At 39.1% G+C, this 25,074-nt stretch overlaps 1 protein-coding gene across 3 annotated transcripts in view; it reads right to left on the bottom strand.

Moving 5' to 3' along the window:
• fgf13a (fibroblast growth factor 13a) overlaps positions 1 to 25,074 on the bottom strand; it is a 99,247-nt gene that overhangs the window by 24,700 nt on the left and 49,473 nt on the right. Inside the window, exon 3 of one of the 3 annotated variants that reach the window (XM_026144991.1) lies at positions 24,147 to 24,314. The exons of 1 other annotated variant lie outside the window; for it this stretch is intronic. In XM_026144991.1, the coding sequence (XP_026000776.1) occupies positions 24,147 to 24,314 (168 nt within the window). Of the gene's footprint in view, positions 1 to 1,948; positions 5,635 to 24,146; positions 24,315 to 25,074 lie in introns of those variants that run through there. One more of the 3 variants, XM_026145005.1, reaches the window with a different exon arrangement.

Here is a 25,074-nt window from a genome sequence, read left to right as displayed (position 1 = left end):
GCATCTTCTTCCGAATGTATCATTTTCTCGGTATCACAACAAATGCGCACAAATACAGTTTGGTGAGCAGTTTTCCGCTAAACTACATGGTCGCACACATGGTAGTCGTGAATGAAGCTCGCTGCGTAGTCATAGGATGGAAACACCTGTTTGCAGACGCCTGGGGAGTGTGCAGTGCTCGTTATCTGATTTCCCTAATCTCTTGCTGTAGCTGCTACTGTTAAGAAAAAACAACAACAACAACGAGAAAAACAAGGAAAGGAGAAAGGATTCAGACCGCTTTCGCAGATGATGTAAACGAATAACAACAGAGATCCCATTGTTTTTCTCTTTTTTGTTGAATCGAAGCAAGACAAGGTAACAGCAGGAGCTCCCTCATTCTGGGTCAGTATCCGAGACCGGCTCAACCACAAACTCAGCTGATCTACCGAGAGCATCCCACCTACAACCAAGAGAATGAGCAGTGGGGAGGAGGGAGAGGACGGGGAGTCTAACTGGTGAGACACAAACCAAGTCAGTGTGCACACTCACACACGTTTGACTTAAAGTAGTGATAATTCATATTAGGAGAAAGGTACGTAGACGTGTGGAGGCGGAAAGTCCAGAGAGAAAGCGAAAGAGAGCGAGAGAGAGAGAGAGAGAGAGAGAGAGAGAGAGAGAGAGAGAGAGAGAGAGAACGAGTAGATGAAGAGAGAGAGAGAGCATATTAGAGACCTTTCTGGTTTCACTTGACAGAAGTGAACAGAAAGTTACTCAAAAACTACCAATATAACTCATTTTCCCCTATGGAAATATGAGAAAACAGCATGTGAAAAATAAATCCCGTATTTTAAACTGAGGTGAGAACGAACTCCCAGCCACATACTACTTGAATTATGTGCATTTTAAACATTTAAAGTTGTAGTATTATTAAATATTTGTTATTTCCAATGCCCACCTAAAGGTGCAGATGACTGTAAAGAATAAAACCGTCAACTGTTCAGTTAATGTAAAATGAAAATAATGTATTAAGACCCAACCAACAAAATGACAGTAGATTAACCATCAGCATGTATCCTTAAAATGTCATAAATCCTCACTTAACACTAAACATCAAATTGAACAAATTGAAATCACCCCAATCTAAAACCCTTTCCACCAACATCGTGGTGAAATTTTCATTTCTTAATGTTACAGGAGCTACAGGTGAATTATGAATTGACTTTATGAAAATCGAAACTTAGTGTCAAACGTAGTGTCAGAAAAAAAAACTGTAGTCTGGAATCTAAAGCTGAAAACAACTTGCCACGGTTTTGTTGTTTTCAAGCCTGACTTACAGCGTCCGTTGCTTTACTGAGAATATTTAACAGACTAACCAATGCTGCCATCTAGAGTTCTCAAGAAAATATTTTTTTAAGTAATTAATATTTTATTTATATCCACTGCTTTATAAATGAGACCAGTAACACACGTCAAGTTTATAACTAGCGTTGAATAAATATGAGTTTGCGCATAACTAAGTGTAAAATCTGGGGAAGTAGAAGTGCAATAAAATCAACTGAAAGGCATTTAGAATTAAGCTCGACAGAGTATAACCCCTTTTTTTTCATAATTCTGAAAATAACTCGCTTAAAAATACCACATTTGAAAAAAGTTTGTTCAAACAAGATAAAATCAGTGAAGCACATAAGCGAAGATGAGATCCCCAGACCTTTTTATGTGTGTGTTGTTGTTGTTTTTGGAGCGATCTCCACTTCAGCACCATGGACAGCAACTTAAATGCAGTAGGATACAAATAAATGGACCAAATAGACCAGACGACAAAACACAATAATCGACTTTACTAGAAACTCTTTTACAAAAAAAGAGAGAAATAAATACGAGTTTAGTCCCAATAATTAAAGATAATTGCTTTTTCTTTTCCTTTTTTCAAAGCAGCATAAATTCTAAAACAAAATAAACAGCCTACCTGAAACTGATTTTCTCAAGGGAAAAGTCATATTTTCTCAACAGCGTAGCCAAAGCAGTGACTTGGATACTTGCAGTCCTTGGGTGGTGAAGTGAAGGCGAGTAGACGATATATTCAGCAAAGTTCAAACCATTGTCAGACAACTGTCAGAGGCGTAGTGAAAGAAAAAGCATCGAGGCGTGGCCACCAACAGGAAGATCGTTATAGGACATTAGCGACAGGCCATTATGACTTCTAAAAAGCTCATTAAAGATTAATTTAGAGGTCTTTTTTGTGCGCCAAAAACGTACGTGTATTCAATGTATTGCTCCGCTCGGAGGGGAAGTCGGACGAGCGGGGAGCAGATTGAAGACAAATGAACAAAAAAACGCAGGCGAAGCTTGTACTTCCTTCTTGGGGCAGTGCAGACTGTTCTCATATTACAAAGAAATGTGTAAAATGATCCGATAATGCATTGACTAAACCTGTTATACAGGCCTGTCTACTTTCGACGGAAAAATATCGATAAGCATTCAGCAGAGACAACAGTACACATTAGACAAAGTGTATTTTGTCCGTATTTGCACTCAGTTCCTTGAAACTGTTCCTTTCTCAAAATGCCCAGTAACACTGAGGCTGACCAAATATAAGATGGGATTGTTATTCATTATTGCAGTATACATTTCTCTCAGTGCAAACCACGAAGCATGCTCTATTGGTTTAATTATACCATTTAATTTGAGTCAAAGTACAGCAAAATACAGTGAAAAGGGACTTGATCGCGAACGGGCCTAAAACCGAGAGCAGAGTGACGAGAACTACAACCTGAGTGATGAGGGCAGTGTACCCTGACTGACCATGTGCGCTTTCTTAACACTAGATGGAGCAAGTGGCCAGGCTATGGGGCAATCAATGCACCCGAAAGGGAAAAACCTACATTTGTCTTTGTAAGTGATTTTAAATTTAGTATACAGTAATAGAGAAACACTTAAGCTCTAATCTAAACTTAAATCCATAATGTAATAAGATGGAGTATGTCTATACTATTATACCAGACATGCCCCCATATTTTAAGGGCCAGTAATTGTCTCCTTTTTCTCCTTAAGGCATAGTTACATTTAAAATCAACACACTACAACTGACTTGTACTGTTGTTGTTGTTACAAACAATATAGAATATTGTAAGATTACACCTTTAGCTACTACAGATTATTTAGTTAAATGAAATACCTAACACCAACATGGCGAAACAAACAAATCATCAAGGTCAAGAGTGCAAAAAAATGAAAAAAATCATAGTAAGTCTTCCCTAATGAAATTCACATATAAATAGATTTCAGGGGTATTGTGGGCCCTGAATCAGAAAATATATATTTACTGGGAGGTGGAGTGAAACAATTATAACCGTGTTACATTACAGTGGTCTGCTAGAAAAGCTTGGATACCATAATTCACATGGATATTAGTGAGTTTGACACGTACCACCCACTAGAACATTCGTGCACACTAAGCACACCCACCATGATAAAAGCACTCCCAGACAGGAACAGCCTCTCCCAACTGGAAAATGTGCCATCACACTACAAAAATAGCTCTGAAGCGACTTGAGGAATTGATCCAGCCTCCAAACCCCCCAGATCCCAACTTAGTCTGGACGTTTCTGAACAAGATGGATTCACAGGGGCACCACCTTGCAACCTAGAGAGCCCAAAGAATCTGATGTGTCCTAGTCCCAAAAACCACTGTAAACCCACAACCCTGTGTCCACGTCCGATTGATTGAGAATTGTTTGAGAAAAAGAAGGAAAACTTGCACAATACATATTAGGTAATCACTTTGATTGCTTTGATAGATAACTGTAAATTGTTCGCACTCAGTTACAATATACTGATTTACAAGAGAGGGGCTCAAATGGGGTGAGAGTTGAAAATATTTAATTTTTCCATTCACCATCTTCAATGTGCTTCATAGATAGCTCAATATAATGGTCTAGAAACAAAACTAACCTTTAACCTCGCATGTTCTAACAGTATAGGACTGCTAACAAAATATAATTATAATATTAACATATTATATCAGTAACAAATACCCTTTAGAGGGTCATTATCTGTATAGCAGTTTGCACCATAATGTATGCTAGCTGTAGGGGACATTTTCACTGTGATTAATATCGCAATGCAAAACCAAATATTGGCTGTTGTAATCAATTCTGCATACTTTTCATATTTCCTTTCATTTCCTTCCTCCTCACTTGAAAGGCTAAGCTTTTTAAACAACAGAATTACAGATACAGACAAGAAATATTTTACGTTGAAAATGTGAATTAACATACTGTAGCTATGCTGTGGTTGTCAAGAAGCATTTTGTGATTTTTATCTTTACTTTACTTACTTTACTTTGTAATACTGTACGCGACAAAGGACTAACTAAATAATGAAGCAACTAGTTAAGCTGATCGGACTTGGCATGGTCTGTGACTCTTGCAAGTTAAATAGGAGTAGTTTATAAGTGAAACGTTACAATATACTGTATGTTTAGGAGATTTGCTGAATATTAATATGCACAGTATTGTACGTGCCATAAAAACAACTCAATCACAGTGGGAAAGGGGAATATTAAAACTCTGTCCAATCTTATTTATACAATGCAGCATACATTACCCACATCTGGTACTATCCAAAGCCTCTAATTCTGCCCATGGGTAAACACAGAACAGCAGCTTTCACCAATAATCTCACGTTTTGCGTCAGTTGTCCTACTATTGATAAAGCCAGACCATCACTCAAGCAAACAGTGTTGCAAATCTGGAGATGACTGGATTTATCACTGACAGTTAGCAAGACAGAGTGAGGTGATGAGAGTCGAGCTGCTGTGTACAAGCACACGAGATACAAAGAAGGTCCCTCTTGCTGTAGTGCTTATCTTTGTAGCAGCCCTTCTATGAAGGAAAGGTGGGATTGGGTGTGGGGATGTGCAGTGGCACAATAAACAATGCTAACAATAAAATAAAGTTATATTTTATAATGCTTCTTTAAATCTTGAATCCATCATTTTTGTTTGAGAAGATATTTCAGAATAAAACATACCTCTACTCCACTTTTGTCTTTGTATACTGTATATATATAAATATTTTTTTTGTAGGACAAAAGTGCAATATAGCTGTACTGTGCTCATTTGAAGTCTTGCTCTCATGAATTATGCTGTCATAAAATCAACAGATTGGCGATAACACAGCAATCTCTGGCTTTTGTCCAAATGCAAAATCTGTTCCTTTCTCAACAACAGAAAGAAACAGAGTGACCTCTGTAAACAACACCTATAGACACAGTAAATAAGACAAGTCAGTAAAACACAAGGGCACACACAAACACAGAAGCTGTCTGTCTGTGTATGTGTTTGGATGCTTGTGTAGCAGTATGCCCTGGGTACATTAATTATTGTAGTGCCCCAGAATGCCAGTCTACTGTAACCTCCCTGGGGCACCTTGCCTCTGCTTTGCCCACACACATGCATTCATACACAAAGGAAGACTGAGAAAATAGCTTAAAATAGCTAAAAACATACAACTTTGATAGTATCTGTCACAACTGTAGTAATGCAGAGTCTATAGGGTAGTCTGCCTGCACCAGAATCTTAGAACAGAAAACATACAGCATACTTTTTCCCCATTTCCTTTAATTTTCTGTAATATACGTAAATGTTTACATTAATATCTAGATTATCTTTACTTATAATGCAGACACATTTAAACTATAAAAGATGTTTAAAAGCCAGGACTTGGGGGGGGGGGGGGCAAGAATGTTTGTCCTGTGTATACATGTAACTGTCCAGCAACCACAAAAGAAACCCAAAGGGTCACCCTAGTGCTCCATCATCTCTGGCAAAAAAGGGTTAAACATCAGAGGAAAACTAGAAGATAGCGTGTGTATTCCCAAGGTTGAGTGCTGTGTTAACCTTTATATTATTAAATATCACCCAACAATTAAAGCTATCTCAGCTTTTTAATAACCCAAGGCTGTCATGATAACACCTAGCTCTTAATCATTTTTTCAAATTGTGAAAGAAAATTGGCCTCCAAGGGCAAACACTGAAAAAACTACAGCGGTTAACCTTGCCAGTGGTGTTTAATAGTGGGCAAAGTTGCATGGTACGATGTGCTACTGACTGTATAAAGATATTTAATGTCAAAGTAAATTGTTATCTTCACGCACCATTTCAAATGGCAATAAGAGGATATTTAACCTTTTTGTACAGCGCGAGGGGATTAAGTGAAACATTATAAGGGAGACAGGAACAGTCTCATAAGCTCAGAGGGTTGCTGCTCTAATCATTTAGCTCTTTGGCAACATTCTCCTGGCTTTCTGCTCTTTGCGTGCGTGTGGGTAACAGTCACTCCACTCCAACAGCAGCTTGCAGCATGCTAGGCCACCAGTGCCATAGTGATACCACGCATTGCCATGGAGACCGCACATACGTAATAGGGTGTGTGTGTGTGTGTGTGTGTGTGTGTGTGTGTGTGTGTGTGTGTGTGTGTGAAAGAGAGACAGTGAGAGAGAGAATGGGGGTTGGGTTTTACAGAAAACTATCATTCACTCAATGTTTCAGTAGAGCATGGTTCTACAAGTCAGTCATGGGTGACTGGCAGACCCATAGCAATAATCGCGTGATCTCTCCAACTCTTTCTGAACCAGAGGGCTGTGCTCACTGTATGAAACCAAGGAGTCGGTAGACTGAAACTAGAGGACAATCTATTATTCCTTCCCGTGGATGATTCAGGATCATGTCTAAAGCCCCACCATGGGAACCAATATCTATTTTTTCACAAGCTTATATGCTAAAACATTTCCACAGTGGCTGTAATGCCTAAACAGCTGATGCAATTTGAAAAAGTTTGCACCTCTGTTAGAATTATTAAAATGGTGTCGTAGTCCAAATATTTATAGACCCAAGCGCCTTTTTCACTGTCTTTAAGTAATTTACATTAATTGACAAGGTATGTTTGCTTTTAGTTGGAGTGAAAATACGATAAAATATATTTTTTTAAACATCTAAAAGGCATTAAGAAGATCATCTCTGAGCTTTTTCCAAGTCTGCTTCTCATTAAATCACCAGTTCCATCTCCACCTCTCTTTTAAATGCTAAAGCTAATTAGGAACAGACGGAATGCCTGGCATTTGTCAGCTAACCTCTCCCCTTTTGTACAACAACCATCTTCAAAGTCTTTATCTGCTGATTAGCGCTGCCATATTTCCTCTCACACAGATGACTACTAAGCTTTTTTGTACCCAAGTGACAGGAAAATAATTCTAATTCATATATCAATGGAAGCTAAATATGGCAGTGAGACATAGGACCTGAGCACTCTGCCAGACACTTTGTGCCTGTTTGTTTGATAGCAATACAGATAGATGTGGAGATTCACTCCTGGGTAATTGCCATCATTTAGATGTTTATTTGCATTCTGAAAATTTGCAGCTAAACGTGAGGAATAAAATTAGACAAAGATTGTAATTGTGATTTTCAAATAATATGACATTGATATTTGTGATGTTATTTAATTAAGTATTTAAATTAGATTAACTATTGAATATAAGAAATGCTGCCATTATGATGGTACAAACAGCACAGAGATTAGGCCATCTTTCTGCTTTTTAAGTGTTAGTGTTTAACTCATTTAGTTGTCTGATTTGTAGAGAAGAAATATTCTATGTTTAGAGTCAATTACAGCCTTTCATTCAAATTAGGAAGGATGCAATGCTTAAGTTTTTAAAAATAAAATGACTGACCTTGAGGTGTATAATACGTCCCGATTAAAAATCCTCTTCAGTGTGTGACAGTTTATATGTTTGTTTAGACATAACATGTCCTTTACAGATGTTTGATATACTTCACAAAAAAAAAAAACACAAAATAATACAAAGAATACACTGTTGGATCTGTTTAAACATCTCTGACTGTAGCTGTCACTTGTTAATTTACATTTAGACAAATTAACAAGTGACAGCTTTCGCTGGGAGCATACTCAGGGCTTTCATGTTCTCTGACCTTTGCTCCTATTGTGCCTCAAAATGTGAGCACATGCCTCTGTTCCAGTCTGAGCGTATGTGTGTACAATATGTGTGTAAAGGTTCCTAGGCTGTAATGATGTGGCAAAATCTCTGTCATGGTGTAAGAAATAGCAGCATCCTGCTCTGGATGACTAATGGGGCAAATGTTCCCTCATTATTTCAGCACATATGTAAATATGAAACGATTAGCTAAAGAGACTACCAGTTTTCTTGTCCTCTTACCCTTACTTCTTTTCGGACTTCAAAGATGAGGATGATTGCTGATGATTTGCTAAAAAATCTCCAAGTCACAGACCCTGAAGACCTTAGAGTTAAATCATGCCAATAAAAAAACTCATTAACCAGCTCTGGCATGCCTTATTTGACCCTCAAGGTGCTCTAAGCAGGTTTGCAGAAAAGTAGGATGTATGAAAAATGTAAATTGAAATGTAGCATCTATGTTTTACGCTGGCACATATTTGTGCAGTGTATGTAGATGAGTCATGCATTGCATGACCCTGCAGTTTTCAGGTCCCACGTGAATTATGGCTGAATCATAACTAACTCTGCCGGAGGCAAAGGAGAGGTTCTTAAAAGCTTCAGTGACAGATTGCTGTGCACGGAGTCCTAAGCAATGTGACTGTGAATGTTAAAACTGCAGAAACTGTTCTTACAAAAATAAAGCTATAATACAATAATCATTTAATAAACTGCACTCAGGTCAGGTTATATGAAATAAAGTTTAGCTCCAGAGGAATGTGGAGGGCCAAGTTCATAGCAAATCACAGGCTTAGATTAATATAAAATACCATATATTATTTTTAAGTCTTTTTTTTCTTTCATTAATACTTAACTCCACATTGCTTTTCAGTTGGCCATTTAAGGCAGGGTACTAGGAAGAAAAGATTATACACCATGATTTAGATGTGCATCAACTTGAATATACTTCTAGCTGGCCAAAACTAATAGGAGTCTCTAAATGCCTGTTATCAGAACAAAGTCCAGCATCTGTCCTTGCCAGCATCACAACAGGAGTTAGCTGGAGGAGGGAATCAAGTGCAGGAGATGCTCCCTTGCCAAAACGGATGGTTGAACAGTCACATGGGTGAATCATAGCTAGATAAGTCAGTCGAAGCCCTTGGGCAATATCCATCATGATGAGACAGCTACGAGAAGATGGAAAGAAAATAAATGACTAAAACACTTTGATTTTCTTTCAGCTAATCTCCCCTTCAGTACCCTGAAAATGGGCTCCTGTCAAAGTGAAGAGGGACATCTGGTATCAAACATGGGATATGCAATATTAGTGGCTTCACTCGTCTTCTAAAGTGATGGGTAAGCCACCGTACTGTACATACATGATATTTCCCAAATAAGCAAAATTGCACATTACATAAAGTGACTTATAGAGCATGAGATTTACAGCTTTCATACTACATGTTGGATGAACATAAATATATCATTAACTGCTATTTCTATGGAACAGTGACCATGGTGCTCATTGAGATATGAAACCAACCAAGACGTTTTTTAGCTGATCAATAGAGAGTAGCGCGTGTCTGAAAGAGGATATAGAGAACTCGAGGATGTATGTTGCAGAGTTTCTGAAAGTTTGTATAAAAAGCTTCATGCTAATTATACCCCATCAAGTAGGAGCAGTCTTAGTCCCAGAATACTGTAAGTGAAGTGATGTTGTCCTACATAGTTTTTTCTCCAGTACGACACATCAAGGATGAGTATGGAGTATGATTAAAAGCATCATCTCAGACACCGGCTGGCTTAAACTGTCTGCTTACTGATGGAGACACAAAGAAAAGCTCAGAGTCTGGCAGAGCTCAAGGTCATGCTTCCTTCTTTTAAGAGTTGCTAACTTTAGACACATTTATTTTCTTGAAGGATGGGCTCTGTCTAAAAACAGATGATGAAAGCAAAAACATTTCTATTGATTAAGCTAAAACTACACTTACACCTAATATCGTATCGCGATTTGTAAATTAAAAGATTAACTCTTACTTGAGATAAAAATGTTTTCTTGTCTTGTGTTTTTTAATAAGGAAGAACACTGATAATTGTCTGTATCTTTGTCATTTTGTGGCAACTTGTCTCTGTTTTTATAAGTTTGAGTTTTATTTTGTAACTGTGTTTTGTGTTTATACGTCCCTCTTTTCTTTTGCTTCCTTCACAGCTCTGTGTATACCATTTTCAATGTACACTCCCACCTTCTTTGCACTTTTTTTCCAGAAGTTATTAAGGAACTCTTTTATTTCACTATCTGTCAATTTGCCTGCAAGGAGATTTTTTAGCATTAATCAGGTCTCTGTCCTTAGAAAACCCCACTAACTGGCATCAAGAATAACTGAACATTATGCAATGAGGTCAAATGTGCAGTGCAGCGAACTGGATGTGAACAATATGAAGCTCAATTTAGTCTGGCCACGCACTCTGGGTTTCTAATGCACCTGATACATGTCCTCATGAAAGGTCTTGGTTTTTCATTTCCCTGGGGGGAAGCTGCGGTGCAGTGGCGTGTCATGAAACCTCATTAAGGTTCATAGACAGGAAAGATCAAAAGAATGGCTCTTGTCGTGCATACAGTAAGTGATGAGTGGTTGTACTGTATATGGCATCCCAATTATTATTAAAATTATGATAGTGTTTACAAAAGATCCGAATGTATGTGAACATGCCAGTGTGATTGCACGGTGTCAGATTAGGATGGATTTTTTCAGTTTACTTAAAAGCGTTAGAAGGAACAGATTGACTAAGCTGAAAATGACATGACAGGGGACATGAGTCAACTGATGGAAGTGGGTGGGTAAATAGGTCATGTTCCCTATCCAACACAGAGTCTCTCAGCTTTCAGTTCCATACCCCCATTCCTGTTAGTGAAGTTAGCACATAGAAAAATCAATGTAAGCATAATGAAAATGAATGGCAGTGGGCTAGTGTTTGACATATACTGGTGGGAGGAACCCTACACAGAAAAGATGGAACAAAACAAAACACTAAAGCAGCAGTGGTGCTCTGTGGTCTGAAGCAGGCATATATCAAAGAACAGAATTAGATTTGGAGAATCATACCAAAGTCTTCAGACAAGATTTTTTACATTACATGCTGAGTGGTCAAGTAAGGAGTTTTTAGCAACCTTTAAACCTGAACAAAAGTGTCAAAATAAAGCAGATTTAAGGGTGATAGCATGTTTTTTAAGTGTGAATTGTTCTAAAGAATCAGAAAAAATGTGTTAAATAATAAAGGACAAACTTATGTGTGCTAAAGCTACACTAATAATTAGCTGTTCACAATTTTTCCCAAAGTATTGTTTTCTAAGAACTATAAATTAGACTATTTGGTAGCAATGACATGCTGGCCTGACTTCACTCAACATGCTCTTATATTAATAAGAAGTCTCTTAGTACTGCTGAATCATATTTGTAGCACAGACCATGGGGAAAAGGCCACTGGAGAATCTTAGCATGACCTGCGACATGCACCATCATCCTGGGTCAATGTGTGTGTTTGCAACTGAGGAGATAACATCAGGAGATTATAACATATTAACCAACGCTTTGGCAGTCGTAGCAGATTAGGGAAGGGATGTTTTGTTGGACTGGCCTGATGTGGTGATGGTTTATGTGTGATGTTCAGTGCTGCTGATGGACTGCCTCACTGTCTATGTGATTGCTACCCATTACATCATTCTGTGGCCTGTGACATCCTACTCACACACATCAATAGGGACAAGCAAAGCGTACACTCATCATACCTACTATTCATCATACACAGAAGAAGCACTCATGTTATTACAATACACGAGCGGTGCCTCTCAGTTGATTTGGCTGCAAACAGTGCCCACTTGTACACAAAAAAACTAGCCGATTGGATATTTATCAATGTACTACCAACCTGCGTTAATGCAAACAGTTACAGCTTTTGCTACTCCTGTTCAGATACAGAAAAAACAGGCGGTGAGAGAGTGGTGAGGTCATGTCCCACTTCCTGCATTAACAAAAAGTAATGTAAGCTATTATTAGTGGAGGAGCACTGAATCTTTATTAACCTCATTCACATACGATGAATGACTAAGCCCTCTGCAAATAGTAAACAAAAGTGGATGGATTCTAGTTGAATAATGGAAGGTAAAACGGTACTAAGTTTTAACATTTCCTTCTTTCCTTTTTTGTAATTCTAAAAACTGGTACTGTTTGTACTGTAGATGCTGGATGGGAGGGCTCAACTTGTGTGCAACACAGCTTGCAAAACAATTGTAGAAATCCTGGGAGGCAGATGCTGTGCTGTATGTGGTTCTGGGAGCGGGGGGAGGTAAGGCAAAATGCAGCTGGCGGGTCAATGAAGCAACAGCAGAATGCACTAAGGCTCGGAGAAGGCTTTGGGGGGATATGGCAGAAGTCTGCACTGGGTTGCCTCAGCAAGACAAAGCTTGGTTGACCAGTCTGTCTTTGATGTCTGCACATATGTATTTGCATGCACATCTGAATCCTGCATTATTTGATCAGCATTTGACAGCTGAGGTTAAGCACATCCAAAGAGATTCAACATCTCTGTGCTGCTGTTTATTCAGTCCAATGCACTGACCTGTCCCTCTTGGTGACTTACATGCCTACTGGAAAATTAGATTTCAGGCTTCAATAATGACTTCACAGCATACTGATGTAAGATACCTGACAGAGGTTATGTGCTTGTATGTAGGAGCAATGGGGGGGGGGGGGGGGGGGGGGGGGGTGACAAGCTTGAATGAAATAGGAGCACTACACTCTGCTGAAACATGTTGAAGGCTACTGGTTTGTATAGCAAGGTCTTCAAGTTACCTACATTTCTGAGTTTATTTTATAAAGACACACCACATAATTAAGAAGCACTGAACATCTTAAACCTGAAGTAGCATGCAACCACTAAATCTATAGATATCTACAAGTCTAGGATACCAATGTGAACACCCAGTTTGATGCAGTATCATGATTAAATCGATGATTTGACAATTTAAGCCTTTTTTTTTTTAAACTACAGCTGGTTCCTCAAAACTCTGGAGGAGATAGTCATATCTACACTGTGCTGACTTGGAATTAAAATGTCAACTGTGGAATGCTCTAAACACTTTCCAGACATAAACTCCACTGAAAAGAAGGTAAACAAACAACCTGTCTCAGATTTGTGCAGCACCCCAAAATACAACAAAAGAAATTGTGAAATGGGGGTTGCATTAAATGCTTAAGTCTCAGTTCCCTATAATCCCTTTTGATTAAATGTTCTTAAACGTCAGCTTACAGCACCAACTTTTCTGCAACATTTGGCAATATCACTACACATAGTACACCCTCTGTATGTGAAGGACAGCAAAACTTTTCTAGTCCTTAATCTGGTTTTGTCTGCCTCAACGGAATTGCCAAGTCATCTTAGGGGGATGGCAGGCGACATGATGGGAACAATTGGGTGTCTGTATGAATCTTACCCAATATTAGCCTTGGATGGCAAGCTGGCACATTACTTGGTACCCCTGAGAGTAAACACTCAAGGGTTTTACATAACCCCGCCAGCTCCCAAGATGACCCTCCAACCGTCTCTACTTGTCTATTGTTCTTTCAGTCTCAGCTGTTGCAATGTTTCAGCACTTGTAGTGTAGTGCTTCTGCAGATTAGATTAGATCAGAAGGTCTTAGGAGCTTTTAGTGTCTTTAATGGTAATCACACTTTTTTTGACAGTCATCAGTTTGCCACAACTGATGATTTCTGATAAATATATTTTAAAATGATTTCACTCTGTAAATACCGATCAGATCCTTCAGAAAGAAAAAGCATCCAACCTCAGTTTATTTAGTTATTATTCAGTATTCAGCTGAGTGTCTGAACTCAGCAGTAAAACCTGTCTAATACTAGACCTTTAAAACATATATGTTTATATGCATATTTTTAAGCATATAAACATAATATTAAATAACATGCTTAAAAAAAGCACATTTGGTTATCAGACACTTGAAATCAAAGGTTAAAAGGGGTTGGAACAATCTGGACAATCTGGCACATTCAGTTAATGAGCAATTAAATCTGGAGGCAGGTTAATGCATGTTACTGTCACATGAATACTGCAGCCTGGCATTCTTTCCCGTGATGGCATGGGGATATGCTCTATTACCAAGAAAATAATGACATCCCACAGCATGGGGTCACCCTCAACACATCCGCTTTCTCTCCTTATCCCTCTCAAGCGATCATGGTGCAGATGTGATTTAAGTTGCGATTGTAGTACTAATGTACTCATGTTATGAGTGTAATTTGTTTTTGTTTTGCAGTTACAACAGTAACTAACTATATATAAAACTACAGCTAACGTTTATAATTTACTGTATATAATTTCTACATACCAATAATAGAATGTAGAAAAACTTGCTGAAGCCAGAGTCAATGAGGGCTAAATAACACCACAGAAAATTATTGAACTTGTTACTGTGGGTGCAAAAAGAAAAAAGAAAAAAGCTACAACTGTAGGTAAAAGGAGAAGGTTTAAACACTAATTTTTTGTTTTTTGTCTCACATCTAGGAGGATACGGGTAATTTAACTTTTGTTTTAGCTCTAAGAGTAAACACAAAGAAAAAATGGACACAATAAGGACGGTTGGGCAGTCTCTACCAGTGAATGCCTGTGCTATGACTTGGCAAGGGGAACAAGCTGTTGAATAACTAGCAGTGCCATGCTGCAGTGCTGGCAGAGGACCAAATACAGTATAGTGTGCAGTGTATTGATTTTGACTGGTATTGTTTGAGGTTATTATGTAGTGGCAGAAAAATTGTAAAATAAAAGCAAAAAAAAAAGAACAAAAAAACACGATTTCCATCCAGGCTCCATTTAGAATATATGTATTGTCCATTTGAGTATTTTGCTTCAGATTCCAATGTGGGATTTAAATTTAGTCTCAGCTGCTATCAATAACAAGAACGCTTTCAAAGATGCAAGGCTCTCAAACTGTTATAGCTTATTTTCTCATAATTATCTAAAAAAAAAAAAAAAAAAAGGAAAAGGAAAACAATTTAAGGCGCATTAAGAAAATCGACCCCTGCACTGTTTGTTTTGGCAAGAGCAACTTATTTTTTAATTCACAAATCACCAACTGCCAGTTTTTAAATATATATTATTAGCATAGCAAGGCACTGTAAACTGAAGAAGCGATGATCTGTATAAAGTGCAATGTTTACCAATACAAGAAGGAAGAGAATGAACTTGTGTCGTATAGAGGCACAGTTTTTCAGTTGTAGTTGTAGATAAGGTCACAACAGCATCACAGAAGCAGCCTGTTATACTACTTAAAAACAGAATGTTTTTGAACTGTTAATATATTACATCCACTGAACATCTTCTCCTTCTCTCCAATAAGTGACACTAATTTGTGTATATCTGTAATCTCCATCCTGGCAGCTGTCAGAAGCTAATTTGCTCGCTTCTCATTAATGTGGTGCTGACTCAGCAGCGTGCCTCATTGCCCCCATTAAATAGCTTAATGCTTGTTTACTCTGAGAAAGATGTACACACTGCTTGTGTCACAGTTACTTTAACGTGACTCCTCTAGTGTGTGGTTTAGACTCAGATTGTAGTCAAACATGAACTTTAGTGAATAAAACAAAGTCCATTAATGACATAAGCTGGGATATTAGTGTCAAGCTGGGTGAAGAAGTCAGGCAGTGATGGGAACTACTGACTTCATTAGACCGACTAATGTGTGCCGGGCAATAAACAGACGTGAGAAATTAAAACAGACCGTTTCTGCTGTCCTTGGACTGCATGAAATAAACAACTAGTATTTGTCAATTAATTACGATTTAGCATCTTTTATTTGCCAAACCTCACTTTAATTTACACAATATGAAAAAAAATATCATATACTGACTAAAATAAAGCCTTTTCTCACAAAAGTATGTTGCTCTTATCCACTTTTTCTTCGAGTCTCTGTTAGAATTCTCTGCAATCAACAGGGAGCAGCTTTGCTGAAATGCTACTGTACATATAATGTACAGTGTTCCATTTGATGTGTGCCCTATAGTTATCACATACTCTGTTTGATTTAAATCTAGCCTTAGACGTTTCTAATTTATTTAATAGAGTTTCTGTTTGTAAGGGAGGTTGTGGGTGACATGCATCTCCTCCCGTTGCATGCACAGCACAAATTTTGATTAACTATATGACATGATGTATATTTAAACTGTGTACTGAACTGTATATCCACTCATGTCAAAGCAATTTACTGTATCTCTAAACAGAATGGCCCCGGTTATTTGCTGTCTTATTTCACTCTGTGTGGATATTGCCATGAGGAGAGAAACTGAGGCGTGCAGGGGAGAGAGAAATGTTAATTAAATAGACAATGATGGAATGTAATAAGCCTGGCAACTTGACTTTTCTGCATTGGTCTCCTGAGTAATTTCTTGTTAATGTTGCAATGAACTCCCGCTCCTGCTGATTGTTTATGCTTTCAGCTTAAGCTTCAAAGGTGCCAGAAATTAATGCTACATTAATATTTCTGCCAAAATCAGAGAAACATTTCCATGAACATACGTACTATTTTTACGTATATGACTTTGAAACCCATTTGGAGAGTAAAAACATAAATGTGACCATTTTATTTCTAGGTTTGTATGTCTGTAAGATTTAAGTCTAAGGCCATGGTTCTCAGCCCAAAAAAAGTGTGGAGCACCAGCTATGGGTTAGGAGTGAGTTGCTGCCCCAAATGGTGGAATTTAAGTATCTCTGGGTCTTGTTCATGTTTGAGGGTCGCATGTAGATTGGTGTGGCGTCACTGTACCAGTCTGCTGTGGTGAAGATAGAGCTGAGTGTGAAACATAGGCTGTTAATTTACTAGTCAATCTATACCAGCATATGTGGTTGAAACCCCAATGACACCTCTCTGGACTCATAGAAAGACGAATGTAACTATTTTATCCACGTAGAATAAAAGTTTTATCAGACTTACAAAGTGAGAAATATTCATCAGATAATTGCAAAGAGAAAGGTAATTGCATTTGTCCTGGAAAAAGTAGAAATTTATTCTAAGGCACAAATTTTCTCTCACTAGAAAGTTTAATTATAATATTTAGGTGATGCTGAAGTCCTCAAACTGACCTTGAAAGCACACTTTGGTTTTGACTTCTCCTCGTATACCACAGGTGATGTGGAGGTTTTGTCTAAGTGGCCAGAATGGGAAGTACTACTGTACTTAGTAGAATTTTTAAGTATCGGTACTTTACTTGAGTATATATTTTTCTGGCAACTTTTTACTTTTACTTCCTACATTTTAAAACAAATATCTGTACTTTCTACTCCTTACATTTTCAGAACAGGCCCGTTACTTTTGGTTGAACAGTATCATTTATAGCGTTAAAGTGGGCAGGAAGGAGTAGAGGTGCCCGTAAGTTGTGTTTGCGGTACTTCAGCATCTAGCTAGCTCTACAGAAGGAGAGGAAATATCAAGTGAGCAACATTTTTTTAAAGTGTCAGGTAATTTTATATTCAACAGTTCTATCAGCTCAACAAACATCAGCAAACACATAAGCTGTTTGTGCAGTTTGTCACACAGTGTGTTGCTAGCTAAAAGTCCAGCTACTGTATTTTCTAGGGAGAGAAAAGAAAGAGAACTTCACTCAGAGATGGAGAAAGACGCTGGGAGACAGACGGGACAGGAGAGGAAGAAGAGAGGTTTTATTTAAAGATAAGGATCACTCAGGGACACTTGATAAACTGCAAATTCAAAGCTTGCATGTAATGTCATCATTTTGCTCAGATGTATCTATCTATGTATGATGTGGTCTAATATATTATATATTTTCATTTTGTGAGACATCCTGCAAATTAAACTAAGTATACTAAATGTTTTTTAAATGTTGCATGAAAATTCTGGTTAGATTTGTGCAGAATAAACAGGTTTGCTTGCTTTAAAGCACTGTGTGTGACTGGTGCACAGTGGCTGTGGTTCTCAGAGTCACATTTAGGTTATATCAAGTGTAGTGGAGATGAATTTGCATTTAAGATGAGAGTGCTTAGATTAATTCGCTGAATTTCAACTTTATACCAGCTGTTTATGGTCTAGTATAAAGATAGTATAAAGACCATACTGTCAGTGTAGAGGATGGAAATCAGCCATGATGGCACTGAAACATCTGCGTACATCTTGTTAAATTCAGTTGTGTAAATCCACAAAGAGCAGCCGTTCAGCTGATCCTGTGCACTAAGAAAACCTAGTGAGGCTCACATTAGAAATGACTGTGAATTGTAATTCTTTTCCCTATGCTGAGCCACTACACAGATCCTAGCATTCCCCCAATCTGCTGAAACCCTGGCTGTTCTCATTTTACTGTTTAGGTGTGGAGGCAAAAGAAAAAAGTTTTTTTTTTTTAAATTACCTTTTACTGCATGTGACCTACATAACAGATTAGAATCCGAATTTAGATTAGAATAATATTTGTATTCTCATACACTAATAATATTTTATTATTACATTAATATAGCACATGGTCTCACTGTCGTTACCCACGTGAGCATTCAAGTCTCCCAGCCGGAAAAGAGTGGAGTGCCCACTCCGGGTCGGGGATGAGTTCCTGCCCCAAGTGGAGGAGTTCAAGTATCTCGGGGTCTTGTTCGCGAGTGATGGGAGAAGGGAGCCGGAGATCGACAGACGGATTGATGCTGCGGCTGCAGTGATGCGGACGCTGCACCGGTCCGTCGTGGTGAAGAGGGAGCTGGGTGTAAAAGCGAAGCTCTCAATTTACCGGTCGATCTACGTCCCTACCCTCACCTATGGCCACGAGCTGTGGGTAGTGACCGAAAGAACGAGATCGCGGATACAAGCGGCAGAAATGAGCTTCCTCCGAAGGGTGGCTGGCCTCTCCCTTAGAGATAGGGTGAGAAGTTCGGCCATCCAGGAGGGGCTCAGAGTAGAGCTGCTGCTGCTCCACATCGAAAGGAGCCAGCTGAGGTGGTTCGGGCATTTGACAAGGATGTGTCCTGGGCGAAGTGTTCGGGGCATGTCCCACCGGGAGGAGGCCCCGGGGCAGACCCAAGACACGCTGGAGAGATTATATCTTTCGGCTGGCCTGGGAACGCCTTGGTGTTCCCCCGGATAAGCTGGAGGAGGTGGCTGGGGAGAGGGAGGTCTGGGCTTCTATGCTTAGGCTGCTGCCCCCGCGACCCGGCCTCGGTTAAGTGGAAGAAGATGGATGGATGGAAGTTTTAACTGACTTGATACTGAGACAATGACTGCACCCACTTTAGGATTAGTAAATGCCAATAAACAATTCATAAACAATTCACCCAGCCGACAAGAGAAGGGTGGATGCTTCGCTTTTAAACCGATAAGCAGGCAACAATGGATATAGCACAAGGTTCAAAAACGGTTACTAGGGGCTACTTTTTTCTTTCTTACTTTGAGTACATTTCAGAGCTGGTACTTTTTTACTTTAACTTGAGTAAAGAAGTTTCCTCTATTACTGGAGTATATTTTAACAATAATATCTGTACTTGTAGTTAAGAAAAGAAAGTCTGTACTTTTGCCACCTCTGTAAGTGGCAATACCTATCATTCTGAATCAGAATCAGAGAAACATTATTAATCCCTCTGGTACACAACTGTGATGATATCACTGTTTGTATGCAACACAAGGCATGAAGTGGGTGGCTTGACTGCGGGCCCATTATACCCACCGTTATGGTGGCATATGCCAAAAGTAACATCACATATGCTGGTGCAAGCTCTGCTTAGGCGTATTTCGGCTTGTCATGAACTTCTCGATTTTTGTAACGTTGTACACATGACACAGCTAGCTTGGTGACCACAATCATGTAAGTTTTTAAAAATAAAATTCTAATAATGTCAATGCAGAATCTCATAAATGTTCAGATTATACAGAGGGAAATCCTACTGCAAGTAGAAAAGATAAGATGAAGAAGAGATGTGTTCATGATGTGTTCGTTTCCTTCGTTTCACGTCTTTTATTGGTATACCACTGCTGATGTAGAGGTTTGGTTTTATTGCCTATCATTTAGGAGAAAACTGTAACAACTCTGGTGTACCCTCGATACCATTATAATTTATGACGGGGCTGTGATGATGTCATATTTAGTTCATGACACAAGCAGACCCTATTTGGGCCCATTACAGAGAGGGCAAGGAGCTTGGTCATTCGGGTGAGGTTTAGAGTAGAGCCACTGCTCCTCCACATCAAAACGAGCAAATTAAGGTGATTGGAGCATCTTACTAAATGCGTTTCAGGCATGTCCTACCAGTAGGAGGCCTCTGCATAACAACTCTTGAGTGGCTTTAATTTGCACTCTTTTTATTGTCTGATCAAAATGACTAAAAAATTGAAGTTTGTATAGCAGTTGTACTTACATCTGGATAAGGCTAAAAGCACATAAGAGAAACATAAGACTAAAAGTACACAGTAGGACTTTCATAAAATTCAAAATACAAATTTCTCCCCTTACATATGATCAGAGAGGTTAGGTAAATGCAGAAGACCATGCAGTGCTGATATGACACTGACGCTTTTCTGCTACCCTGCGCTCTCCAGGTACCAAATCGCATTATCATACACATGATTTATTCATGCATAGTCTATTTATGCATCAACTTGGAATTATTGCCTTTATGCGGAAAGACAGACTGCAAAGGACAGAGAGAAAATTAGACAAGCTGCTACTGTGGAATGAGTGCATCTAATGGTTGCATGTTTGGTCTTGTTGATATTGCAGTAATGTGCAGGCCGCAGTGGGATCCCCCAACAGACTGTGCTATTATCAGCAGCAAAAGTAACCCCCTGAAATGTAATTGCAACTTTGTGGTGATTCACCATCATGCATAAGTGGGAAATAAATGGTGCTACTACTTACTCCTCTGGCATTTCTGTTTTCATTTCCTTGGCAGCAGATTAAATATTTGTCAGTACAGTAGAAACACATTAGGTAGTAGCATAAATGTTGCACAGGTCCTGGTCCCCAATGTGTCAGCATTACAAGTTCAGCGACAGCTGTGATTGGTTCAAGATATCAAGCTGTTGTGAAAAGAATGAAAATAAAAGGCCTAACGGGATGGAAATCTGCGACTACAAACAGGCAGTTACTCTTTGTATCCAGCATGGCTACAGCTTTTACAGAATGGCACCAGTGGCAGCCTTGCTTTCTGTGTAAGGTTCTTTGTGGGTGACTCTGTGCCCATTATAATTAAAAAAGAAACAATTTGCACAAACACAAAGAGAAAATCCTAGAAAAATTAGGTTTTCTTACGTAATTCTTTGGCTAAAAGTTGTGTATAGGTATAAGTCTATAAGTTGACAATGACTAAGCTTTTTGAGAGAACAAGGACTGTGGATATTGTCCCTCATCACTTCGTCTAAAAATTGATTTAGAAGGACTCTCCCAATAACCACAATTTAAAAACATTATTCATCTATACCATAACTTATTCAAGTTCCTCGTGTGCATTTGAATGCGAATATGTGTGACACCTAAAATGTCTATGTGTGTGAGAGACAGAAAAAGAGAACAAGAGACAGGGATACATATGATAAAGACAAGTTTGTGAAATGGGTATCTCAAAAGTGACAGCATGTGACATTTCTTTCTGCAACACAGTCACATTTCTACGTCAGTTAGCATTTTAAAACTCCTGCAATTTAAAGTCAGCCAATGTGAAAGAACATCTTGTGTCTGAAATGGACAGGAAAGCATAATTCAGCTGGAAATACTTCTACAGCTTATTAAGTATGTCACACGCAAATACTATATATATATGATTTAAGCACTTTACTTCCCAGATTGCCTTAGAAAGTTGTCTGTCTGTGTATATATCATATAGCCTCAAACTATAAAGACAAAGTCTTGCAGTACTTTGAATTATGGATGGATATTTACACAGATCTGCTCCTCAGGCACCATCTTTTGTTTCTACTGTGGAGACACAGAACAGAGCTAAAGAGAAAAACAGAAGCAGAAAACAATGATTTGAGTATAAAGAGAAAAAGATGGTTACACAGACTGAGTCAAGGAGAGTTTGGATAATACAGAGAACAAACTCTTTGACAGCAGGCGACCCACACAGGCCTGAGAATGTCACACATGTCTCTGGACGTGTAAAGCTAATATACTGGTCCCACTTCAGCCACTTCAGTGTAGTTCTGGGATATGCATCAGAGGAATTGGATTGACTTTCTTAAAGCCTAGGTAATTAATGGATCTTGCTGTTCATACTTCTTCAAAGCAAGTGTCACTGTTCACAGTTCAACAATCTACTCCTGCTGGCACAAAAGAAGTCTTGTTTTTACTACTTATTGTGATAGTTTTTATTTACTGTCACTGATGTAGTTTAACCATAGAGGGAAAAATGTAACAAACTGCAACAGCCTGGACTGCAGTCCACTGTGACTTACAAAGTCTGTTAGACACAGAGCTAAGTATTCTAGAAGCTAGAGTCCATGAAAATCATTAATAAGCAACACAAAGCAGTTGAAATGCTGTTGCCATGGTAACAGTGTGACGGGACTGACTTTCTTGCCCAGATTTCTCAGAACGCATAAACTTACATTAAATGCCGTCTTTTCAAAGAATGTAAAAGCTAATTTGTTGCCATTCTACCAAAAAATATAAAACATCTTTGTTTTGTTTCTTAATGTGGGAGTTTGTGCTTTTGCAAAGATTTTCAGGAGACAATTACATATTCTTTATAATCTGTGTATCTGTCTACACGGCCTGTTCCATAGATCAGTTTAATAACACAGTTTCCATTCACATCATGCATCAGCATAAATGACATCCTCATGAACAGCTTACGTAAGAGCTGTAGTCTCCCCTCCTTCCTTTGTAAATTCAGTCACGTCCAACTGGAGCTGCAGACAAACTGAATAATACATCTGTAATTCTCCAGCCAGACCTCTGTTAGTATACCACTACTTTATCTCTCTCACCCTCACTTTCTTTCCTCACAAGGATAAGAACGTGTGTGCAAGTCCTTCAGTGAGTAAAGAGAACGTTATCAACAGGTCAACTAATATGACAGGTCCAGAAACTCTGTGCCAAACATGACATTTAAATACAGCAGAATATAGACCAGCACACTGTAGACAACATGTGTGAGAGAGTTCATCTCTTACCAATCACGATGTCTGTAAAGGAAAGCAATTTCTACAATCGTAATACCATACAGAAGGTTGAATGATAAATGAGGTAGCCAAAGAACCTGAATGCCAGAAAGAGCAAGGTGCAGTGACATGCTAGGAGCAGAAAGTTTTTATTTTGTTTTTTATTTTTCTTATACATGGACTTCTCTTAACAAATTCTGCGTACTTGTACTATATGCAGGTATATTTTCTCCCCATAGCTGCATACAGCAAGTATTGAAGCAGGAAAATGAAACATGGAGGAAATGTAAAACAAAATAATGTTAGGCAGGGAGAGAAAGAAGGAAGCAATGGTAGGCTGCAAAAACCAAGACCACTGAACCACAGGCAGAAGCATAGGAAACACGGGAAGGAAGGAGAGGGAGGAGGGGTTTGCTGACTTGACAGTCTGTGGATGAGTAGATCACTCTTTAGTCATGGATATGAAACATAATCTTCACAGCCTTGTGTTGTTTTGTTTTGCTTTATTGGGCCAGTTTAAGTGGAAGCACATACTGAAATCGCCTAGTCATTGAACTCATTAGGGCAGCAGCTGCCTCAATCTATAACCCCTTTTCTTTTTGCACTTTGTTTTGGTCTGTGCATGCGCCTCAGGGTGGCAATGACCGAGTTAATGGTTTGGGGTAGGGAGGGGTGGACAGGAGCTACAGATGCTATGCTCCTCAGTCCAACATAACGGGTATGCAGGCAGACACACATACGCTCACACAAACACGCACTAAACTGGACGAGGCCCAGGGAGAGACGCCGTCCTACAAGTTCTCTGCTAGCGAATATCCCCTCAGCACTGGGTCGTCTAATATGCCCAACACGCACACTTGCACGCACGCCTTCGTGCACAAACACACACATGCAGAAGCGCACCAGATGCTCTCTAAAAATGGAACAGAAATTTTGAAAAAAAACTTCGTTTGGAGGGACAGAATATGAAGAGGGGGTGAGATGAGAGTGGTCGAAAGAAGCGAGGAGCATCAGCAAATCAAAACAAGGAGGGGTGCAAACAAACCTTCGGGTTCTGCGTTCTCTTTGTGGGCGACTTGCTTCAGTGGGCAGCAGAAGATTTCGTGACACTTAGCACGAAAGGGGGACCCTTTACTCCTTATATCCGCAGAGTGGATGGAATCCTGCCGTAACATAATGTACTCCTGGGTACCTGGGGCAGCGTCATCCTGGACTGCGGTGTGCCATAACAGAATGAACTGGGGTTAGAAACCACATAAAAACAAAAGAAAACAACAACAACAGCAAAAACACAAGCAAATAAAAAGGCATTAGCAACAGCAACAGCATTAAATAACGGTACTAAAATGCATACTGACAGGCAGAGCAGGGAGAGAGAGTACAGGAGGATAAAAGAGAATAAGAAAGAAATAGACAGGCTCAGATAAAGAACACTAAGATCACAAAAATAACTCAAATAACAGACAGACAAATAAACAACAGTGGGGGTTGTGTTATATATATCCTTAGTCTCTGAAAAGGAAAAGTGTTAAAATAACACAAAGAAAAGATAAGGGGACCAAGAACAGTTCAATGTTCAAACTCAGTGTTATGGCAGGTTTTTAGCAGGCACTGGACCAGCACTTAAATGAGGTGATTGGGGTTGGGAGAATAATATTAAGTTGTGGACAAGCCAAAGCAGGCAAACGTGCAGTCTGCTACAGTATATATGAAGCAAGCATCCCAGAATCTTAAGGCCCCTTTCTGACAACATATCCACCCCATTTATTTTGAGTAGGCAAGCAAATGCAAGGCCATGCACAACCCCCCAGATCACACTGGGTGGCCACATTTGCTTTCATGAAATCATGCTTGGGACAAGTGACATTAAGGAGAGTTTTTATAACTTGACTCTGCATGTCTCTATAGGATTTCTGGGGTCTTGTGAAGATCCTTGTGTTTCTGATTCGGTCTGGACTGGGCCTAATGCATCC

Source organism: Astatotilapia calliptera, chromosome 2, assembly GCF_900246225.1.
Source record: "Astatotilapia calliptera chromosome 2, fAstCal1.2, whole genome shotgun sequence".
Classification (NCBI taxonomy): Eukaryota; Metazoa; Chordata; class Actinopteri; order Cichliformes; family Cichlidae; genus Astatotilapia; species Astatotilapia calliptera.
The sequence above is the reverse complement of the archived record's forward strand: the minus strand, read 5'-3'. Positions and strand labels throughout refer to the sequence as shown.